The sequence below is a fragment of the Harpia harpyja genome, chromosome W (genome assembly GCF_026419915.1).
Source record: "Harpia harpyja isolate bHarHar1 chromosome W, bHarHar1 primary haplotype, whole genome shotgun sequence".
Lineage (NCBI taxonomy): Eukaryota > Metazoa > Chordata > Aves > Accipitriformes > Accipitridae > Harpia > Harpia harpyja.
In genome coordinates, this window is record NC_068968.1 from 12,018,114 (window position 1) to 12,042,282 (window position 24,169).

General features: G+C 45.2%; 2 protein-coding genes across 2 annotated transcripts; both read left to right on the top strand.

Moving 5' to 3' along the window:
* Positions 1-19,866: 19,866 nt before the first annotated feature.
* Positions 19,867-20,688, top strand: LOC128136270 (uncharacterized). Its single transcript, XM_052775520.1, has one exon. It carries the CDS (start codon positions 20,065-20,067, stop codon positions 20,686-20,688), a length of 624 nt encoding a protein of 207 aa, XP_052631480.1. The 5' UTR covers positions 19,867-20,064.
* An 825-nt stretch (positions 20,689-21,513) lies between these two features.
* On the top strand, positions 21,514-22,545 carry LOC128136271 (protein NYNRIN-like; the record flags this gene model as incomplete). Its single annotated transcript, XM_052775521.1, is given in 1 exon segment — positions 21,514-22,545. A coding segment is annotated over 1 exon segment (990 nt), but the record flags the coding sequence as incomplete, so codon positions are not given.
* Between the last annotated feature and the right edge of the window lie 1,624 nt (positions 22,546-24,169).

Sequence of the window (24,169 nt, forward strand, 5' to 3'; positions counted from 1 at the left end):
CTTTCTCTAGGCTTCTGTCAATACAAGTCTGCCACATTCTGCAGCTGGATCTGAGTATAGTCTTGCATTGATATTGAGTCTCGCGCTGATATTGTATGCTGTGGTGCCCAAGGAGAGTGTGTGCGCACGCGCACGTGTGTACTTTTGCTTTCTTAAAAACCAAAAGGCACATGGGGATGGGACCACTCTAACATTTACGTCCTCAGAGCCTTCAGTCCATTCCTTGGTAGAGGAATCCCAGCTGCCACCATCCCAATAATGACTGGGGTAACTCACTACTCAAACCCTGTGCCCCTGTCACCCAGCACAGGCACTCTGCCCCTTCCTCGCTGTGCATACTTGGGTTTCCAATATATCACCCTGTGCCAGGGCTTTCAGTTTATCCAAGAGCAACCGGGTCTCCAGACTTTCCACTTGTGCTTGGAATTCCCTTGTTTTCATTTGATCACTTTCTAAGGTCTCCCCCTGTAGCCAAAGGCAGGTTAAAAATAACCTGATACTACTTAGATCTCATTGCCTCTGCCCCATTCTACCCCTTGCTTCACTAAACATTTCTTAACATCCACAGGAGTGGGGCACTGGGGCAATTCCTTCTCAGTTTTTCAAATCACTGGGGGAGTCATTGTTGTGGTTTAAATCCAGCCAGCAAAAAAGCACCACGCAGCCACTCACTCACTTCCCCCCGAACCATCAAGGGTTTACAATCAGACTGTAATTTGGAATATGCATTCTCCAAAAACCCACAACACCTAAGAAGGCCTGTGTTTCCTTTTTATTAGTCGGTGGAGACATAGCTGCTATTTGGTTGATCACATCCATTGGGATCTGACAACGTCCATCTTGCCATTTTATTCCTGAAAACTGGATCTCCTGTACAGGACCCTTGACCTTACTTTCTTTTATGGCAAAACCGGCTTTCAGAAGGATTTGGATTATTTTCTTCCCCTTCTCAAAGACTTCTTCTGCCGTGTTGCCCCATACAATGATGTCATCAATGTATTGCAGGTGTTCCAGAGCTTCACCTTTTTCCAGTGCAGTCTGGATTAGTCCATGGCAAATGGTGGGGCTGTGTTTCCACCCCGGGGCAGTTGATTCCAAGTGTACTGGGCGCCCCCCAAGTAAAAGCAAATTGTGGCCTGCACTCTGCTGCCAGAGGGATTGAGAAAAACGCATTAGCAATGTCAATTGTGGCGTACCACTTGGCTGCCTTTGATTCGAATTCGTATTGAAGTTCTAACATATCTGGCACAGCAGCACTCAGCAGTGGCGTGACTTCATTCAGGCCACGATAGTCAACTGTTAGTCTCCACTCTCCAATAGACTTTTGCACTGCCTCTCCAGTCGACGAATCAACTTGTGGATGGGAATCAGGGAGTCTCGGTTAGCGCGATATTGCCGCCGGTGCACCGTTGTGGTAGCAATTCGCACTTGTTGTTCTTCAACCCTCAGCAACCCCACAATCGAAGGCTCTTGAGAGAGACCAGGCAGGGTAGACAGCTGTTCAGTGCCCTCCATCTCCAAGGCAGCCCTTTGGGTCCTTAAAATACCCTTTACTGAGGTAGTCTATGCCAAGGATGCACAGAGCCTCTGGGCCGGTCACAATGGGGTGTTTATGCCACTCATTCCCAGTTAGGCTTACTTCAGCCTCCAATACAGTTAACTCTTGGGATCCCCCTGTCACACCAGAAATACAGATGGGTTCTGCCCCTTTATAACTTGATGGCATTAGAGTACACTGTGCACCGGTGTCTACTAAAGCCTTGTACTCCTGTGGGTCTAACGTGCCAGGCCATCGAATCCACACAGTCCAATAGACCCAGTTGTCCCTTTCCTCCACCTGGCTGGAGGCAGGGCCCCTCTAATCCTGGTCAGAGTATCCATTACCCACTTCTTGTAAAATTGACTTAGAAGCCCCTTCAAGAGGATCAGAAGTAAGATCAGCCCTTCTACTCTGTTTGGAAACTGGAGTGGCATTTTTCCTGGTAGAATCCCCTTTTGTGGTGGTTTTTCATCTCAACTCACGTACCCGTGCTTCTAGGACCGAGGTAGGTTTTCCATCCCATTTCCTCATGTCATCTCCGTGGTCACATAGGTAAAACCACAGGGCACCTCGTGGTGTGTACCTTCTATATTCCCTCTCTTGGGCAGAGGAATGCTCACTCCTAATAGCCGAGACACTGGTCCTTACAGGTGGGCAATAGGACATATCCTCTTTCAATTGCTGGAAAGCCCGGGACAGCATCTCCACAGCCGAAATGCAGGCTTGTAGGGAAGAAGAGAGATTTTCTTCATACTGCCGGAGTTGGCGAGCCATTTCATCCACCGTCGGTGCCTCTTCGTCTTTCCAGGTCGGTATTGCCAGTGGGTTGGCATAGGACGATGGCGCGCTCTGTACAAACTTCCGCCACATGGGTCGTGTGCGTTGGACTTCGTCTGGATCTTTGGGTAATTGTGGGTTGTCCGGGTCATAATAAATCATCTCTAGCACGGCTAATTCCCTCAAATATTGGATACCTTTTTCCATGGTGGTCCACTTGCTTGATTGACATATAACATCTTCCTTGAAGGGGTACCTTTCCTTCACTCTTGACAGGAGTCGCCTCCAGAGGCTGAGGGCTTGTGTCCCTTTTGCAATTGCCTTGTCAATGCCACCTTCCCTGGCAAGCGATCCCAGCTGCTTGGCTTCCCTACCTTCTAATTCCAGGCTACTAGCCCCATTGTCCCAGCATTGGAGGAGCCAGGTGATAATATGCTCACCTGGATGACGGCTGAAATCTTTTTGCATATCCCGCAGCTCACTCAGGGAGAGGGATTGGGTAATTACCTCTGGTTCCGCCTTTTCCTCCTGTTCCCGTGATGACCCTGGTTGATCTTCATCCTTTGCTAAGCAAACTGATTTTTTTCTTTTATAATTCTTCTTCTGTATTGGGGCAACTGATACTGGTGTGGGTTGGTTTGCTGGTTCAGCTGCAGTGCCGATCGCTGGGGTTGGAGGGGCCGCAGTGCCTGTTGCCTTGCTGTTAGATCCAGAGACCTTCTCTTCCCCTTGAGGGTACTGAGTGGTGTTGAACAGGGCTCGATAGGCATGGGCAAGGCCCCAGCACATTGTAGTGATTTGTGTCTCCCTGGAATTGTCACCGTGACAGCATACTTTTTCCAAATGTTCTACTAGTTTTTCAGGATTCTGCACTTGTTCAAGGGTGACATTCCAAAACAGTGGAGGTGCCCACCGCCCTAGGCATTTGCCCATACTACCCCACACACCCTGCCACTCATAATTATCCAGCCTCGGGGCAGATCTCTGGGTGATCTTCTTAAATAGTTGTTTAAGCCTAAACAAGACCTGAACCACATTCAGGAACATGCTAGTTCCTAGCAATAGGACCATGCTGGTCTCCACATGCCAAGGGTATTGAAAGTTTTCAAAATTCTCAAATGCCATTGTAATTAGACTGGAGCTGAAGGGAAAGGGGAGGAAAGGTGTCTCGCCCATAGATTGGCTTTCCGAGGAGGAAAGGTAAAGGGTGTAATTATTTATAGTTTCCCACAGATGGCTCCCGAAGTATAGAGGTGACGACAATGCTGAGTGCAAATAGTGGATTAGTCCCAAGACCGATAATTTTATCATACCATAAGCCAGTGTTACACAGTACATCAAAGCAAAAACCTTAATCCACCTCCCATGGGTGATAAGCATCAGCACAGGGACTACATACAGCAAGTGAGGTGATACCTCACAAAACTCTAAAAATGAGCGCCACAACTCTAATGGCCAATAAATCAACATTGTGACCAGCGACTATTAAACTAATATAATGAATGCTTGTAACAAATTTGTTTTAACAAGCTCTGGTCAGATCTGTCGTTATCTCAACCCTTCGTGCCCCACGTTGGGCGCCAAAATGGATTGTCGTGGTTTAATCCCAGCCAGCAACTAAGCACCACGCAGCCGCTCACTCACTCCCCCCACACCCAGTGGGATGGGGGAGGAAATCGGGGAAAAGAAGTAAAGCTCGTGGGTTGAGATAAGAACAATTTAATAGAACAGAAAAGAAGAAGAAACTAATAATGATAATGATCACACTAATAAAATGACAACAGTAATAATGAAAGGATTGGAATATGCAAATGATGCACAATGCAATTGCTCACCACCCGCCAATCGACGCCCAGTTAGTCCCCGAGCGGCGATCCCCCTGCCCCCACTCCCCCTAGTTTCTATACTAGATGTGACGTCACATGGTATGGAATACCCCGTTGGCCACTTTGGGTCAGCTGCCCTGGCCGTGTCCCATCCCAACTTCTTGTGCCCCTCCAGCTTTCTCGCTGGCTGGGCATCAGAAGCTGAGAAATCCTTGACTTTAGACTAAACACTACTTAGCAACAACTGAAAACATCAGTGTTATCAACATTCTTCTCACACCTAACTCAAAACATAGCACTGTACCAGCTACTAGGAAGACAATTAACTCTATCCCAGCTGAAACCAGGACAGCTGAGTCGCTTTTGTAACCCCCCCCCATGAGTCGCCTGTGTGCACTAGACATGGTGAAACTCGTTTGTGAACTATGAGCCGGACAATCCATACAATTCACCCTGTGACCTGAGTCACAATTCAACCACATGTATGTCATCATTGACCGATGTATTGGTATAAGTTTCATCTGTGCTATGTATTCCTCAGTTTCTGGGTGAACCCTTACCTGAGAGAGAGATTTTACAATCATTCTTTTAACACAACTAACGGCAATGCATAGTACAATAATAGAAATGATAATCACTACTATCCTGTGATTTCCTTTTCTCATCCCTTCATTCTACATTTACCAGATTCCCCTCTGGGACCAACATCTGCACATCTTCAGCCTCCCCACCATCCTTAACACACTTCCTTTTACATTCTTTTTCTTTCCCTTTCCATTAATACTTTCTGCTAATACATTCCATCAGCATCATCCATCAACAATCTACATTTTTACAGTTTTCATGATCACGTCTTAAAATGAAAAACGAATCAACATACGCAACTTCACCCCATTTATCATCCTTCTACAAAACCACATCAATTGTAAAATAGTATTATAATTCAGCCATCCATTCTCTGGTCATTTTCTCCATCCTCCAATTCATACATCAGCCACCATTGTGCACAATAAGCTTTTAATTTATCTTTCTTTAGGGGATCCCCTCCAAACTTTTCCCAATTTTTCAGGATGCATCCTAAGGGAGAACCAAGGGGAGTCTCCTGGGAAGCAGCATTGCCCATATCGGTACCGATTCTAAACCAGCATTCCGTACACCAAATGAGGGACGTCTCCCTTCATTACAGAAACGATGTGTAGAAACAAACCCAGTGTTTCATACACCAAAATGAGGGACGTCTCCCTTCGTTACAAATCAATGTGTAGGAACGAAATTATGCTCCTGCTGCGTATCTTTCCTGATGCGTCTTACACAGAGCCCAAACGGGACAAAATGTCCCCAAATGCTTGCTACTCCCCAAAAGACATTTCCCTCTTCCCTTATTTATCTATCAGAAAATACCTCTTTTCCAATAGCGTTGCACCATTGTGTCGCTTACTGCCCAACCGCAGGAGAGGAGCCGATGGAGTCCCCGATCAACAGGTCAGTGCACGCTGGAGTCCGCTCGGTTCCCTTCTCCCCATCGGGTGCAGCAAGACGATCCAGGCAAGGCTGTCAGTGCAGTCCCATCCGGGTTGCCAAAACTGTTGTCCCAAAAGTGGGGTCATTTACCTGGTGTACATCAGGAGCTCTCCCCCCCATTACCATCCACCCTTTCTGTGTGACACCTCAAAGCCAGTTTACAATTCACGGGCCTATTGGCTGATTCTTATAGTTCGAGTGGTCTTTTTGGCATTCACTTCAGGTTTTTTTCTTATCATCCCCACGCACATGTTCTTCTGAAGTTAGCATTTTGTTCTGGTTTTCCATTTTTGCAGACAGTGTTGCCTGTGTCTTGCAGCACCCTGCAAAGCCCAAAGTCTGCCCCAGTAATACTGCATGGTTTAGTGATCCTGACTGGGAGACTGTTGTACATCGAGGAGTTAGTGATCCGCAATGCAGTTAACCTGAGTAGGCCCAGGCCTGTGCTGCCCTGTGCTGCACATTACAGCGTGACCTTCAGGCCTGTGTTGTGCTGCACATATCCCTTGGCCACAGGATAAACTCAGCCAGCTCACTGTACCAGAGGAGCCTGCAGGCAGCTCCAACTTGGTACCGGCGATTAGGCCACCTGTGTGGCCTTCCTTATATCTGAAAGTGCAGCAAGAAGTTCTCATGCAAACATCCTTTATGAACAGAGTTGTTTTCTTGTAAGGAAATTATGTAATAGCTTGAATGACCAAAAAGGAGGAGCTTCTCTTCATGGATGGGATCTGTGCAGCATGCCATGGGGAAATCCATCTGAGGTCCATCCAATGCGGCATGAATGCATGGTTCCCAGCATCTGAAGGGATGTAAGATTTGCTTGCTATCTCTATTCCTCTTCTTATTCTGTTTCATTAAAAGAGTTATTTTTTTAAGCCATTTGTTGTTGGGCCTTTCTTATTAAGATCTAGAAAGAACCTTATACCATGTCTCTCTCTCTCTCACCTCACCCCACACCCCCCTCCCCACTGGTGTAGAATATTTGGCATAGTCGGCAGGATCTCAATAAGAAAGGCCATTTTGGAAGAAGGATAGCAGAGAGCAGGAAAAGCTCGAATGGGTGCCAGGCTGGCCCAGCAAGTAGATGTGGGGGCCAGTTGCAGAGTTTTTAGCCTGGGTGACGCCGTCCGGTGAGTTGGGAAACTGAGAAGGAATTACCCCAGCGCCCCACCCCTGAGCATATTAAGAGATATTTAGAGAAGCAAGGGGTAGGAGGGGGCAGAGCACAAGATATAAGTAGCATCTGGTTGTTGTTAACTTGCCTTCGGCAACTATAGGAGACCCTAGAAGGTGAATGGGAGAAAAACCAGGCAATTGCAAACACAACTGGAAAGTCTGGAGACGCAATTGTGCTTGGATAAACTGGAAGCCCAGGCACAGGGGGCTATGCCAGAGACCCAAGTATGCACAGTGAGGAAGGAGCAGAGTGCCTGCACTTGGTGATGGGTGCATAGGAGTCAAGTGGTTAGTTTCCCCAGTGATTATGGGGACAGTGGCAGCTGGGATTCCTCTACCGAGGAATGGACTGAAGGGTCCGAGGATGAAAATGGTGGAGTGATCCCTGTCATCCCTTTGGTTATTAACAAAGCAAAAGGACCCCCCCGGGGCACCGCAGCATGTGATATCAGTACAGGACTACACTCAGATCAAGCTGCAGAATGTGGCAGACTGTATTGGCAGAAGCCTGGGGGGCGATTAGGACAGTGGTTACTGCGAGTGTGGGACCAAGGAGGGTGTTACTTGATCATAAAGTAACTCCCGAAACACACGAAGTCTGTTTAGAGAGGAGACATTGCTTTATTCTGCGTGTGATAATAGATAAGCGTTTGTTAATCAAATCTTGCTTATGTTAGTAGAAAAACCAGATGTCGGCCTTAAAACAGGAAGGAGGGGGTCTTGCATTAACTACAGATAACTGGTAATGTAAACAATGTTTGTGCAAGCCTTGTGTTTATACAAAAGGTAATAAAACATGTATGTGTCAAGTGAGGGGCCCAGGGTGGTCACAGGAGGAAGACTTGGGGCCTATAAAAGGTAATAAAACACGCATGTGTCAAGTGAGGGGCACAGGGCAGTCGCAGGAGGAAGACTTGGGGGCCTTCATCCCAGCAATCACCAGGAGGCAGAAAAAGACCCCCCTAGCAACAGATCGGCGCAGATGCGGAGTACACCAAGGAAGATACGTATACCGAAAATGACACATATACCGGAAATAGAGGACTATAAGAACTGTGGCTACGGGAAGGGGGGTTGCGAGCCGTTGGTAGAGCAGTGGCTCCCCGGCCGCCCAGCGCTGTTTTGCCTATTTACCGCTTGCTTAATAAATTACTTCTAATTATTCACCACAGTCGGCTCCTGGACCTTTGTCCAAACTTATAACATGCGCAGGGTGCAAGGTGGAAGATTTCCACAAATCGAGCACACCTACTGAGGTTTTCAGTCCATGCTTGTACACTACAGTTAAAACACCACGCCTATCTAATACATATGTTCCACCTAACAATTGCATATTCATTATGTTGAGTAAGCATGATGTGTTGTTCTCTTGAGCAATCATCCCAGAGTCTTCTACGCCTGCGTGGGGGTCTCTGGTGGTCGTTTGGTCACCCGTCATCTGAGGACACCAGGGTCTTTGTTTCTCTTGCCAACCCCTTGTTTCTCAATGCTGAAGGAGGATGTATGTCCTTAATTAGCAAGTCTGTGACTCTTTAAGCATCCTCTATTATAAGCAGAATCTTAAACTAGATAAGCTTTACCTTGAGTACACATAATCTAAACAGTCCTTGAATAGCAAACATACCACACTTCTCATGTTTTAGGTTTTTTTCTTTAAACTGTCACCTCCTTATTTGTTAATCAGTCTTTTGAAGGCTTGAGACAACAAGGGGATGGTGGACAACTGAGCCTGCCAGAAGTTAAGTGTCTGGGAGCAGTTTCCCAAAATTCAGTGGTGATGCAACACTTAAAAGGGGCCTGGGCAAATGGAAATGTGATTTATTCTCTTTGGGAATGGTTGCAGGGGGCAGTAAAGCTACAGCACCCCTGCCCATTTGGTTGGAATGATAGAACGTTGGCATGGAGGTTTATAGATAAGAGAGGGGGCAGTATTTGAGAGAACTGGCTATTCAACAGGGTGTTTACAACCCTGCCTTCACTAGCCCCAACTTAGAGGTATTCACCTCAGGAATTCAGTCCAGACTGTTAGCTGGAGCACCTTTTAATCTTAAAGCAGTGATCCTGTCACTCCTGGGAGCTGCCCAGGGAAAAGCGGTCAAGGATGTAATTCTTGTGCTGAGGCAGTTAAGAGAATACCAAATCAAAAGGGAAGAGAGGAGATTACACTTTGCACATAAACTGCAAAAGAAAAAAGTTACCTGAAAGGAAATGTTCATAGCTTTACTCTGGTCTGGAGTCCCAAAAGTCAAAATTGATGGGAAACCTACCCCTATTTATGGGAAAAATATAAGCAATTAAAAGGGAAAGGGAGATCACAGAAAGGAATTTAGAACGATGGATAAACCGATTACACTCTCTGCTCCCCACTGCTTCAGTGAATGTATTGGGTTGATGTGGTTGATGCGATGTTTTGGTAGCGGGGGGGGGGGGGGGGCTGCGGGGGGGGGGGCGCTTCTGTGAGAAGACACCAGAAGCTGCCCCCATGTTGGAAAGAGCCAGTTCCAGCTGGCTCCAAGACAGACCTGCTGCTGGCCAAAGCTGAGCCAATCAGCAACGTTGGGGGAAAAACCGCTGTGCAACAGCAGCTGGGAGAGAGGAGTGAGAACACATGAGAGAAACAACTCTGCAGACACCAAGGTCAGTGAAGAAGGACGGGGAGGAGGTGCTCCAGGCGCTGCAGCAGAGATTCCCCTGCAGCCTGTGGTGAAGACCATGGTGTGGTGGTGCAGCCATCCACCACCACCACCCCCCCACCCCCGGGCCAGTCTGAGATCTCAGGATAAGTCATGCATGCTTTGGGAAAACCTCCCATTGTGCTGTTATCTTGATTACAAGTGCAGAGACTTTTGGGCGTCAGGCACTCTTTGGCCACACCTGGGCCAGCTGGTGCCTGAATTGTATATCAGAATGACTCAGCACAAATTGTGGCCAGAATGTAAAATAATGACCAAAGCCAATCATCTCAAGACCCTATAAATAGCGATCTAAGGAGAGACCTTTGGAGCTCTTCAGGACTGCAGTGGGCTGTGTGGCCTGGTATCTCCCCTGAGCTGGGACGCCTCTCAGGGTAGATTTTGTGGGGATTGAAAGATCATCCGTCGATGATTTCGCGAGGACTTAAAGGCCGGATTTCACGAGGTTTACTGACCATCCGTTGATGAATGCCAGCACACAGAAGTAATTCGTGAAACTCACGAGAGGGAAATTTTAATCATAGGTTAACATCTGTGTGTGTGTGTGTGTGTGTGATTTGATTTAACCTCCATCTGTGTGCAACCCTGCTGTAAGTTTTGGGTGATCCTTGCCATTTTTGAATCTTTAACTAAGTTGCAAATTTGATTGTAACAAATTCCATTGAATCACTCTGTTAAATTGGCTCATAATTAAGTACTGTTAAAGTCATACAATCTAATCTTGTGATCTATCTCAAAAATATTAATAAATCTTAAATTGCTGCTAAACCACAGCTGTGTAACAAAATCCCATTCACGACACATGGTGATGCAGGCTGTCCCCCTGCAGCCCATGGAGGTCCATGGTGGAGCAGATATTCACCCTGCAACCTGTAGAGAAGGATGTAAGATTTACTCGCTATCTGTATTCCTCTTCTTATTCTGTCTTATTAAAGCAGTTATCTTATTAAGCCATTTGTTGTTGGGCTTTTCTTACTGAGATCCAGAAAGAACCTGTGAGAGACTGAAAGAGTTAATGTCTCAAACATTGTGGTGGGGCAAGTTCTGCTTAAGGATGAACTCTGCATAACAACGAACCCTGCATAGCAACGAACCACAGGTGAAAAGAAGCCAGTCAGCACAGATCAGCACAGGACATCAGCAACAGGACAGGGAGGGCGTGCAGGAGGGTGTGCAGCTCCGTGTTCTGATACGCTGTTCTGATATGCTGAGCAGGGCAGCTCACCATGCATGGCCAAAGATCAACCAATGGTCACGTCTGCAGGTGTTACCGAAAAAGCCGGTCGAGGAAACGCTCTAAGACTCGATTTAAGAGTTTTAGAAAGCAGGCATTGTTTATTGCAGCGCTGGGCGCACACGTGAATCGTTTCGCAAAGGTGGCGCCCCATGTTCGAAAACTAAACAGTTCTTATCTTTACATTATCTACATATTCATTAGACATCCGAGAACTACTTAACATATGCTAATCTATCTGACGCATGCTCTTTCTTATTCCAGGAAAAGAGTCAGTGGTCTTCTGAGGGTCCCTGGTGGTCGTCGGTAGTCCCTCTGGGCTGTCCTCTGCATGAACCCAGACCTTTGAGCATGCATCCTTCTAAGCAGGCACTGTTTATCTAGGCTAGACCCTGAGGAGCCAGTTAGAAGCAGTCTGATTCCCTTTACTCTCTTTCTTATCTATTACAGAGTCACCAAGTCTATACTTTATAGCCTAAACAAGGTTGCACTAAAATTCTTCAGCGAGCATCTTATCTCTGCTAATTTTGCAGGGAGCAGTTTTTGCAGAAAAGCAGCTGCAAGCTATCAATCCCTCCTTTTCTTTTGAAGGTATAGTGCTTTTAAGCTCTATCCTTCATTTTAGAATGCAAGCAATGATATGTAAACAGTTTCTTTGGTATAACAAATCCAGTCACTAGAGGTGAGTTTACTTCAAATTTCTTCAAATCCCCAGAATGTCGAGGCTACTATTCTTTAGTAGCCTCATGTTAATGGAATAAAGGTGTTCATTAACATCCATTTAAGGCAAGTTACCGTGATACATATCACAATTATAACAACTACAATGACAATGAGGCTCTGCAAAAGGCCTGCCAGCCAGCTAGTCAGTGAGAATCCTAGTCTCTGGAGTATTTTGTTCAACCACAAATTCTCTAGTTCTGCTCTTAATTCTTTGCTACTTTGTGCCACTTGTTTGATCTTATCCAGTTGTTCATTTAGGCCCCCTGTTACATTTGGGATATGAATACAACATGAATCATTTTGCAAATTTAAGTATCCACAGACCCCGTGTTCTTTGAGGAGGAGTAGGTCGAGGGTCAAACGATTCTGCAATGTCATTTTAGTATTGGCTTGCACTTGTATGTTTAAATCTCGTAATCCCTCTTCTGTAGCATTAGCCAAGCTTTCTACCTGTAAAGTCAGGTTATGGAGGGTCATCCGATTTTGATAGCTGGTAATACTTGGCAAAAAGATGGACTCTAATACCCACCCTACTCTTGTTCCTACACCAGGTGGCTGCCAAGGGTAATTTCTCCTAGTTCTTGTCCTTGTCCACCACCTGGTTTGCAATGGAGATCTCTTCCATATGGGACATAAAGTCAAAAGTCCTAGGGTCCACTGCTTACTGCTACCTCTCACCAGTAGATGGGTAGTCCACTCACCATCATTACTGACCCACACGGTTGGTCCAAGGCCCTCCACCAAACCTTTTGTACAATCTATTTTTGGCCAAGTATCATTGTTAGTTAAAGGAGACCAGGTATCATTCAGTGGGGTTGTATAGTTTCTACAAACGCATCCTAGTCTAAGTGCCTTAGCTACAGGATATAGTCGTCGTACCTCGGGGTAGGATGTGCTGCAGTTATAAACCTTAGTACAATTCCAATTCCACCTTGATTGCCAATTTTGCCATCTATCTTGGTTAATGTTTCCATAAATAATGGGTGCCTGAGGAGGATCATTAGGTGCCCCTGGGTTTCCTGAGAATTCTAGACACCATATTCTACCCTGAATTTGTTCCCATTTTCCCTTTTGGGGAGCATACCATACTTTTGGTAATTGACATCCCCATGGGATGTTGGTACACTCATTTCCGGAAGGTCTATAGATTGTTTCTTTTGCCCATGCGGGTCCAGGTTTTGTGATATTACACTTAGAGATTGTACCATTTTGTTTTTGATAATTTAGAGAGTAGTTCCCTTCCTCATTTGTCCATCTTAAGTTACTCGTATCACCAGCCCACATTTGTTCCCAAGCTCGGCTTAAATTTACCATAAGAACTCCCCAGGGAATAGGATCTTCAGCTGACTTTGGCAAGGGCAGGCATGCAGTAACGGAGGTTAAATTTTGAACTCTTCCAAACCCTTGTATTAACCATAAAACCAAGTTATTTTCCAATGAGTCTATCTTAACCACACATACCATAAAACATTTCTGGTTTTTGTCCATTTCTGGACAAAATTTAACCTAAACATGATTAGAATCTAAGCTTTGCCATAGTAGAATAAAATCCTAACATGTCCTTTTACTAAATTTAAGCCTGAGTGGTGCAAGTTGCTCAGTACTCCAAGGAGCAGGAGCCTTCTTTATTCTGGAGTAGTGAATCCATGGTCCTTTCTTGTCTAGTTTCACAGCAGTATAAGTGGTAAGTAGAATCTGGAATGGCCCCTTCCTCTTCTCCTGTAGTGGTTCTTCAGTCCACGATTTTAGGTACACCCAGTCTCCTGGCTGAAAAGGGTGCGCTGGGGAATCAAGACTTAGAGATTTATTTCTTACCACATTCCTTTTCATTTCCTGCAAAACTCTCCCCAATGATATTAAATATTTACGCAAATCCAACTGCCCCCTAATATTCATATCCTCTGGAAATTTAGGAACTTGGTACGGATGAGCATAAAGCAATTCATATGGACTCAAACGATGCTTTCCTTTTGGTTGTATTCTTACTCTCAATAGAGCCAAGGGTAATGCCTGAGTCCATATCATTGATGTTTCCTGGCATATTTTACTTAATTGCAATTTCAAAGTCTGGTTCATTCGCTCCACTCTGCCACTGGACTGTGGTTGGTAGGGGGTATGTAATTCCCAAGTAATTTGTAAAGCTTGACTAACCTGTTCTATAATTTTTGCTATGAAATGAGGACCTCTATCTGATGAAATTCCCAATGGAATACCATATCGTGGTATTCTTTAAGCAAAATTCTAATTGCTTCCCTTGCTTTGTTGGTACGACATGGAAAGGCTTCAGGCCACCCTGTGTAAGTATCAACCATTACTAACAGATATTTCAGCCCTCCTTTTCTTGGTAATTCAGTAAAATCAATTTGCCAATGTTCCCCAGGGACATAACCTTCCTTGGTTACTCCAAATATTATTTTGTTCTGAGTCTTAGGGTTATTTCTTGCACAAATTTCACATCGTTCAGTAATGGACCGAACAATTTCGGTCATGTTCCGACGGATTACTGATTTTTGTAAATGTTTTAATAAATTCTCTGTACCCCAATGTGCGCTATTATGTTCGACCCTTGCTAATTCACGCATTAAAATGTAGGGTACTACTATTTGCTCCATATTAGTTACTGCCCACCCATCCTCCCGTACCTTTGCTTTCAATGTCTCAATTAAATTTCTATCTTGCTTATCATATTGGGGAGGCTCCTTTAAGATTATGTCTCTTTCAGGTACTATTGCTAAGACTTCTTTGCCTTTTTCTGCAGCCTCTTTGGCAGCCAAATCAGCTAAACAATTGCCCTTCTCCTGGGGAGTTTGTCCGGTCTGGTGTGCTTTGCAATGAATTACAGCGACTTCTTTTGGTTTCTGTACACTTTCCAGCAACTTCAAGATCTGCTCAGCATGCTCAGTCCTGGTTCCCTGAGTTGATAACAGTCCTCTTTCTTTCCAAATAGCTCCATGTGCGTGCAGCACCCCAAAGGCATACTTTGAATCAGTCCAAACGTTCACTCTTTTTCCTTCACTTGGCTCCAAAGCCCTAGCTAGGGCTATTAGTTCTGCTTTTTGAGCTGAGGTTTTTGGTGGCAGTGCCTTTGCCTCCACCACTGTATCAGTAGTAGTTACAGCGTATCCCGACAGCCGCGTTCCTTCCCTCACAAAACTACTTCCGTTGGAATACAATTCCCACTCTGGGTCAATCAAAGGCATGTCCTTCAAATCCGGCCTACTAGCATACGCTTCTTCCACAGTGCGCAAGCAATCATGCACAAGTTCCTTTTCAACCTGTTGAGCTGATAGAAAAGTTGCAGGATTCGCAACTGCCATTGTTTTTAAGGTAACATCATCCTGTTCAAGTAACACAGCCTGATACTTCAATATCCTGCTCGGGGAAAGCCAATGTCCACCTTTTTGGTCCAGAACCGTAGCAACCATGTGCGGGACATAAACTGTCATCCTCTGTCCCAATGTTAACTTTCGTGCCTCTTGGATTAATAATACAGTAGCCGCCACTGCCTTTAGGCATCCTGGCCATCCTTTACTGACATTATCCAATTGTTTGGAAAAGTAGGCAACAGCTCGTCTACTGCCTCCCAATGTTTGAGAGAGAACTCCCAAAGCCACAGCTTGCCGCTCATGTACAAACAGTTCAAAAATTTTAGTTAAATCAGGCAGTCCCAAAGCTGGAGCTTTCATTAAAGCTCTCTTTGTTTGTATAAAGGCATTCCTGGTGTCGTCTGTCCATTCCAAATGTCCAGGTGGCAAGGACTTCAATAGTTCATATAGAGGTTTTACCATAAGTCCGTAATTTTCTATCCACAGACGACACCAGCCCACCATTCCAAGGAATGTTTGCAATTCATAGGCACTTTTAGGTTCTGGAAGTTGACAAATAGCTTCCTTTCGTTCTGTACCCAATCTCCTTTGTCCTTTCAGAATTTCAAATCCCAAATAAGTTACAGACGTTTGCACTACTGAGACAAGGGGAGTCAAAAGAATCTCAGTAGATATAATAAAGGGGGATGAAAGATGATGTTTAGCGCTTACATTGTTGAAATTAGCTGAGGCAGAGACAGTCCTTGATAAGAAGAGCTGGTCCCAAGAACCAGCCAATGAGGCAGAGACAGTTCCTGATAAGAAGCAGGAGCTGGCCCCAAGAGCCAGCCAAGACTGGTCTTGCGGCTGAGGTGAATGCCAAGAAACCACTGAGCCTGCGCAAGAAAAGAGGTTACTAGCGGTGATGAAGAGGAGTCGTCTATCTTCATCTCTGCGACCACCAGACGACCACCATAAAGAGGCACTGCGCAAGCGCAGTTGAGAGGAGACTATGGAAATGACCTCTCGGAACTCATTTTAATATGAAGCGGGGATAGGTCATGCATATGTATAGGCGTATTGTGAATATGTAACACTTGATTGTATAAATTTGAAGCAAACTGCCGAGTCAGGCGCGCACGACTTTGGTGGGACTACCCCCTGTGCTGCCCAGCGCTGAATGAACATACCTACTTTACAGTCTCACTGATTGTGGAGTCTGTTTTCCGCACGTCAGTTTTGGCGAGCCAGCCAGGAGACTGTCTGCTCGGCTGCGGGAGCGACTGCGGAGCGGACGCCCCTAGGCGCGCCCCGAGCACTTTCCTCGGAGGAGCCTCCGCTGCCAGCCGCTCACCGCGGGAGCAGACAACAACCTCCTGAAGCCGCGACCAAACGGTATGTGTCACAAAGGGAGCCTGTAAATCGTACGGGCCGGGGCAGCTGGTAAATCGCGCAGAGACGTCTGGCGTGCAGCGTAGTCCCCGTATGGGAGGAGGGTACCCTGTATGGTAACAAGGGGGGGATTTGCTGACCGATAGAGCGGCCGCTAGCGATCTTGGGGGTAGATCGAGCAAATCCAGGGTGACCGCTACATCCCAGAATTGGGAGCCAGGACGGACCTGTCGATGACTGGTATATAAGAGGCAGGAGAAGGGTAAGCGCACCCCCTCGCAATTGCGCTTGGTACGTTTTTGCAGCTGCTGAAAGGTTGTCAACTGGAGCGATGATTGTATGATGTGAATGTTTGGAAATTTTATGTTAAAGATTTTGTGTGGGTGTGTGGAAATGATATGTTGAAATTTATAGGTGTATGTATGTTTGTAAATGTGTGAATGTCTTTACGTATTAATAGGGGTGATTCCCTGCTTTGTATGTGGGCTTGCAACTGGACTATATAATAATTGGCATCCGGCTTGGGTTTTGTTGAAGTGTAAATCTTGTGGGAGAAGGTGGTACTGTACATCTAGCAGACGGAAACCAGACTGCCTTGAGTGTTTTCCTCAAATTCCACACTTTTATGATTGGGAAAGAGCTCACCAAGAATCCGAAATAGTGAGATTGGTGTGTGTAAGGGAAAATTTAATTCCAGAAATTTGGGACGTGTGGGAGGAAAACTGGGAGAAGACTATAAAGAAGTGTAAGGAACAATTTGCATGGAAGCTTATTAAAAGGAGAAGCCAAAATCAAACTTAAGAATCATTAGGAGAAGTTATAAAATGGGAAACAATCAAGGAGGAGTATTGAGGAAGAGTCCTCTGGGTTGTGTAATTGCCCACTGGAAAGATATTGTTGGGACCAGAGGTATGGAAAGTAAAAAGAACCTTATTAAATATTGCAATCAGTGGTGGCCGTTGTATAAGTTAGAAGGTGATGCTAAGTAGCCACTTAATGGGTCAATAGATTATAATATTCTATTACAACTAATGCTGTTTTTAAGGAGAGAAGGAAAACGAGATGAGGTTTCGTATGCAGACATGTTCTTCACCCTCCGAAACCATCCGGAGTGGCAAAGGGACTGTGGAATGGTACCCCCACAGGACCCCATGGTGCTTGCACTTGAGCGAGAAAACAACAAGGAGCTTAGGGGTAAACTGAGGCGGTGTTGTTCGGCATGTAATATTGGACAAAGATGTACAAAGACAAATAAAATCCATCAGGTACCAGAACAAGATCTAACTGATTTGTTTAAGCCTCCCCCTCGACCACAGGAACAGGATGCAGACTCGGATAGAACTCCGACCCCCCCGAACAGACAAGCACCTCTCCGAGAGGCGGTGGGGCCGGATGGTGGGACAATGTTAATCAAAGTACCCTTTTCTACTGCTGACCTAGGGGAATGGAAAAAGGTTGCAAAAGATTATAGGAGTGATCCGATAAGTGTAACTAAGCATTTCCAATTTATTGTAAAACAGCATAACCCTGATTGGAAGGATATACAGCTATTATTGGAATAGATGACTGAGACAGAGAAACAGCTGATTTTAAAAACAGCAGGGAACCTTGCTGAAGATCATGATAAGATTACAGGAGGGGACATTAAGGAATATTTCCCTCTCCAAGACCCAAAGTGGGATGTTAATAGATCTGCACATATGGAAAGATTGCAGGGGTATCAGGAGTGAATTACAAAAGGAATGGAGAGAGCAATCCCCAAAACTATAAATTGGTCAGCTTTATATGCAGTCAAACAGAGTCCTTCCGAGTCTCCATCCGAATTCCTGGATCGACTGAGGGATGTGATGCGCCACAGCACACCGCTGGATCCTGGGTCAGAGGTAGGAGTACAACAATTGGTCTCCCTGTTTTTGGGTCAACCTACAGGGGATATAAGGCGCAAACTTCAGAAATTACGCCCTACAGAGGGTAGGAATTTAGAAATATTGTTGGATGAAGCATGGAGAGTATTTAGTAACAGAGAAGAAGGATATAGGCAAGGGCAAAGGAAATTAATGGCTGTTATCCAGGAAGAAAGAGGAAGAGGGCCTAGACGAGACTTGCCCCGACTGGGCAAGGATCGATGCGCTTTGTGTAAGAAATTCGGTCATTGGAAAAAGGAATGCCCAAGGAACAAGAAGGAGGATCAGAGGGCTCAAACAGGAGGAACGGTAGCCCATGTGAAGGGAGATTGACGGGAACCTGGGGAATCTACCCTAGCGGATCCACTGGTTATAATTAAGCTAGGGAAAACACAACAAGAGGTAGAATTTTTGGTAGATACAGGAGCAACATACTCGGTTCTGAATCAAGCTTTGATGCCCCGGGAGATGATTATGTCATGGTGAAAGGAGCGACTGGCCAAAGTGAAAAGGCATATTTTTGTAAACCTTTAGAATATAAATTAGGAAAACAGTGGGGCATTCATAAATTTTTATATATGCCCAACTCCCCAAAGGCACTTTTGGGAAAGGACTTGTTGGAACAATTGGGAGCAAAAATTGTATTCGAAAAGGGAGAAATTACTCTGGAGGTAAAAGATCAGCAATATATTCAAATATTGAGCCTAACCTTAACCAGTGTCCCCCTAGAAGGAAGCATTAACGAGGACATCTTAAACCAAGTGTACCCAGGGGTATGGGCTACCGATGCACCCGGAAGAGCGAAAAGTGCTCCACCTGTTGAAGTCAGGATCAAGGAAGGCCGAAAGCCGGTAAGAATTAAACAATATCCCCTAAAGAAGGAAGACAGAGAAGGAATCCGGCCGGTGATAGAAAAATTTTTGCAGTTGGGATTATTAAAAGAGTGTGAGTCTGAATTCAATACCCCTATATTACCTGTTCGGAAGCCCGATGGGTCATATCGGGTGGTCCAAGACTTACGGGCGGTGAATAAGATAACTGAAGATCTTTACCCAGTAGTGGCGAACCCATATACCCTGTTGACCGTGTTAACACCTGAATTGACTTGGTTTACTGTTTTAGATTTGAAGGATGCTTTCTTTTGCCTCCCTCTCCATGAGGCCAGCCAAAAACTATTTGCATCTGAATGGGAAACCCCCAAGAGTGGTCGAAAGACCCAGCTCACTTGGACGGTGTTGCCACAAGGATTTAAGAACAGTCCTACCATTTTCGGCAATCAGCTTGCGAAAGACTTAGAATCCTGGGAAACCCCGTCTGAGGAGGGAAAGCTGTTGCAGTATGTGGATGATATCCTGATCGCCACCAAAACAGAGAAAGATTGTATGACATGGACGGTGAGTCTGTTGAATTTCCTGGGACTCCAGGGGTACCGGGTATCCAAGAAGAAAGCCCAAGTAATGCAGCGTAAAGTGAATTATTTGGGCTATGAAATTAGTGCGGGACAAAGAACTTTGGGACAGGCCCGTAAAGAGGCAATATGCCAAACTCAGACACCTCAGACAGTAAAAGAGTTGCGGACTTTTCTGGGAATGACGGGGTGGTGCCGATTGTGGATCTATAATTATGGATTGCTTGTTAAACCACTGTATGCGCTGACAGCCACTGAGCAGAAACACCTTGAGTGGAACAAGGAGACCGAACGAGCCTTTGAGCTACTGAAAAAGGCTTTGATGTCGGCCCCGGCCTTAGGACTCCCAGATGTAAGCAAGCCGTTTCTTCTTTACTCCCACGAGAAGCAGGGCATTGCCCTGGGAATATTAGCACAAAACCTGGGTCCATATTGACGGGCAGTTGCCTACCTCTCTAAGCAGTTAGACACGACTGCAAAAGGTTGGCCTGGATGCCTGCGGGCGGTTGCGGCTGTGATACTGAACATACAGGAAGCTCGAAAGTTTACTCTGGGCCAGAAAATGACTGTTTTGGTGTCTCACACAGTATCAGCAGTACTGGAAGCAAAGGGTGGACATTGGCTCTCTCCGCAAAGATTCCTGAGATATCAAGCTATATTGGTAGAGCAGGATGATGTGGAGATTGTAGTCACTAACATTGTCAACCCAGCTTCTTTTCTCAGCGGGAACACAGGAGAACCGGTACATCATGACTGCCTGGAAACCATCGAAGCAACCTACGCCAGTCGCCCAGACCTGAAAGACAGCCCCATGGAAAACGGGGAAACTTGGTTCACAGACAGAAGCAGTTACGTCCTAAATGGTAATCGACATGCGGGATACGCCGTCACCACCAGCCAAGAGGTAGTAGAATCAGGGGCTTTGCCCATGAACACCTCCGCACAGAAGGCAGAAATAATTGCTCTAACCCGCGCCCTGGAATTGGCCCAGGGCAAAGTTGTGAACATTTATACAGACTCAAAATATGCCTTTGGAGTTGTACACGCACATGGAGCAATTTGGAAGGAGAGAGGACTATTGAATTCCCAAGGGAAAAATATCAAACACGCAGAAGAAATTCTGAAGTTACTGGAAGCTGTCCAGCTCCCTAAGAAAGTGGCAATTATGCATATTAAGGCACACTAGAAAGTGAGCTCAGATTTGGAAAAAGGGAATGAGCTGGCGGACAGAGAGGCAAGACAAGTGGCCAAAACAAAGGTAAAAATAGAAGGGGCCTTAATTCCTGATAGGCAGATCTCCCTAGAAGGTAAGCCAGAATACACCAAGGAAGATCAGAAGCTCATTACAGATTTAGAAGGGTCATATAATGAAGAGGGGTGGGCTCATACCCCACAGGGAAAGCTAATCGTTCCCTCTTGCTTATTATGGCATTTGATACGGGAGGAACTGTGGGATACTTGGAAAGTAATGGGCACACAGTGAACAATCCAGACTCGATAGAATTGATCAATTTGTGAGCCAAGGATGTTTTGTAGGCAGCAGACTTCAAGGATGCTTTGCTTGTGGACACATATTTAGCTAACGGTAGTAAGAGCATTCCAGATGCCTTTAGAAGGCCTTGAACAGAATAAACAAGAAGACAAAAAAAGAAAGATGCCAATTAGAAGAACACAGGTGCGCATTCCACGATAAAGGGAACTTGGCAAAGAACCTCAATTCCACAGCTTATCTTGACCAATTAGACTGAGACAAGTTTCGCATGTTTTAGTTAATACAACCAATTATGCCTTATGTTTATGCGTGTGTACAGTGTTGTTATAACCAATCACTAGGTGTAACTAGGCGCGTGGACAGCTCATGCTAACCAATCTCTAATTTGCTTATGCGTGAACAGTAACTAGAATGAACATATAAACTGAGCTATCTTGGCAATAAAGTGGCATCTGCTTGATCATATTGATTGTGTGCAGTGTCCGTGACTTCCGCGTCAACAAGGAACATAGGAAAAGACATTGGGGAACAGAGGCTCTGTATAATCATTTGATAAGAGAAATCGTGGCTAGAAATTTATACACCACGGTGAGACAGGTGACTCAACAGTGTGATCTTTGCCTCCAGACTAATCCTAAGAATACCCCCAAGCCGGAAATGGGCCAGATTGGAAAAGGCAATGGGCCTGGACAACAATGGCAAATTGATTTTACAGAACTTCCAAGAAAAGGGGGGTATCGATATTTATTGGTATTAACTGATACCTTCTCAGGTTGGCCAGAAGCATTCCCAACAAGAACGGCTAAAGCTCGGGAGGTAACTAAAATACTGGTGCAAGAGATAATACCACGTTTTGGGGTTCCAGCAACCATGTCCTCTGACAGAGGACCACATTTTGTCTCAAAAATAATACAACAAATTAGCTGCCATTTGGGTATAGATTGGCAGCTTCATACTCCATATCACCCCCAGTCGAGTGGTCAAGTGAAAAAATGAACCACTTACTTAATCAAACAGCAAATTGTGAAATTAGGACAAGCAGCAAATTTGACATGGCCTCAGTCTCTCCCTTTAGCCCTTTTGCGTATACGAACAAGACCAAGGGCGAAAGAAGGACTGAGCCCCTTTGAAATCCTGTATGGACAACCCTATGGGATACAGAGAGGGGTGTCTGTACAAGCGGGGGATGAAATTATGACTTCTTACATGGTAGCATTAGGTAAGCAACTTAATAAAATCAGGAAGCATGTGGCTGGGACTCGAGGGAGAGGTTTGGATGGACCTGTACATAATATACAACCAGGAGATTATGTGTATATAAAGTCTCTTACAGAAAAAACTCTGGAGCCACAGTGGGAAGGACCATTCCAAGTACTACTCACCTCCTTTACTGCAATCAGAATCAAGGAACAGAACGCCTGGATTCATCACACCAGAGTGAAAAAGACACCCAAAACTCCATGGAAAGTCACCACAAAACCCGATGGACACTTAGTTTTTACGCGGTAATATGGGCAACTGTGGGGACAAGGAGCGTAGCATGGGATGGGAATGTGTATTCAACTCCACGAGAGTATTGCAAAAATAGCGAATCAAACTGCTGGATATGTTCACATTTTCCTAAGGGTCTCGGACGGGGCTACCCCATAATTGCTACAGTCTTTTCTAACACCTCTGTGATAGCAGCAGCTTTTAATAACACGTCCCTCGTAATGAACGCTGCTGCACCTATGTTAACCAAGAGAGACGAATAGAAACAGACCTCTCTCAAATTTGGAAACAAACCCAACTTTTACATTTAATGTCACAAGATGACACTTCATGGGGATTCACTGAGATATGGGAAAAATTAACCTCCTGGTTGCCAAATTTGGCATGGTTGAAGCAATTGTTTGTCACTGTAATAATCATCATTCTCTTGTCTGTGGTCCTTTGCATAGTGGTTCGATGTGGCTTTTGGTGCTGTAAGAGTACAGGAGACTTACAGTGAATGGAAGAAGAATCAATTACAACGGAAGCTGGAGTCCAACAAATATTTTGAGAGGATGCTAGATAGGGAAACAATGTATTAGAAGTACTAGGATTAGATATAGTAAAAGAATTTACTATTTTCTAGAGAAGGGGGGACTGAGACAAGGGGAGTCAAAAGAATCTCAGTAGATATAATAAAGGGGGATGAAAGATGATGTTTAGCGCTTACATTGTTGAAATTAGCTGAGGCAGAGACAGTCCTTGATAAGAAGAGCTGGTCCCAAGGACCAGCCAATGAGGCAGAGACAGTTCCTGATAAGAAGCAGGAGCTGGCCCCAAGAGCCAGCCAAGACTGGTCTTGCGGCTGGGGTGAATGCCAAGAAACCACTGAGCCTGCGCAAGAAAAGAGGTTACTAGCGGTGATGAAGAGGAGTCGTCTATCTTCATCTCTGCGACCACCAGACGACCACCATAAAGAGGCACTGCGCAAGCGCAGTTGAGAGGAGACTATGGAAATGACCTCTCGGAACTCATTTTAATATGAAGTGGGGATAGGTCATGCATATGTATAGGCGTATTGTGAATATGTAACACTTGATTGTATAAATTTGAAGCAAACTGCCGAGTCAGGCGCGCACGACTTTGGTGGGACTACCCCCCGTGCTGCCCAGCGCTGAATGAACATACCTACTTTACAATCTCACTGATTGTGGAGCCTGTTTCCGCACGTCACTACTTGTGCTTTTTCTCTTGAAACTTTATAACCGCTCAGTCCCAGGTAATTTAATAAACTGATTGTTGTTTGTATACATTCCTTTTGAGTTTCTGCAGCTATCAATATATCATCCACATATTGTAATACAGTTCCTTCTTTGTGATCTAACTTCCAGGTTTCTAATTCTTTAGCTAATTGATTTCCAAATATTGTAGGGCTGTTCTTGAAGCCCTGTGGCAAAATAGTCCAAGTATATTGTGCTTTTCAACCAGTTTCCGGATTTTCCCATTCAAAGGCAAACAAAGTTTGACTCTCCAATTCAAGAGGTGTGCAGAAGAAGGCATCTTTTAAGTCTAGAACAGTAAACCACTCTTGATTCTCAGTTAAAGTGGTTAACAAAGTATAGGGGTTTGCTACTACTGGATATATGTCCTGTGTAATCTGATTAACAGCCCTTAAATCCTGAACTAATCGGTAACTCTTTCCACC

Bases quoted from the DNA above. Each gene is read 5' to 3' on its own strand.
- LOC128136270 (XM_052775520.1), top strand. From the start codon at position 20,065: ATGACTGTTTTGGTGTCTCACACAGTATCAGCAGTACTGGAAGCAAAG.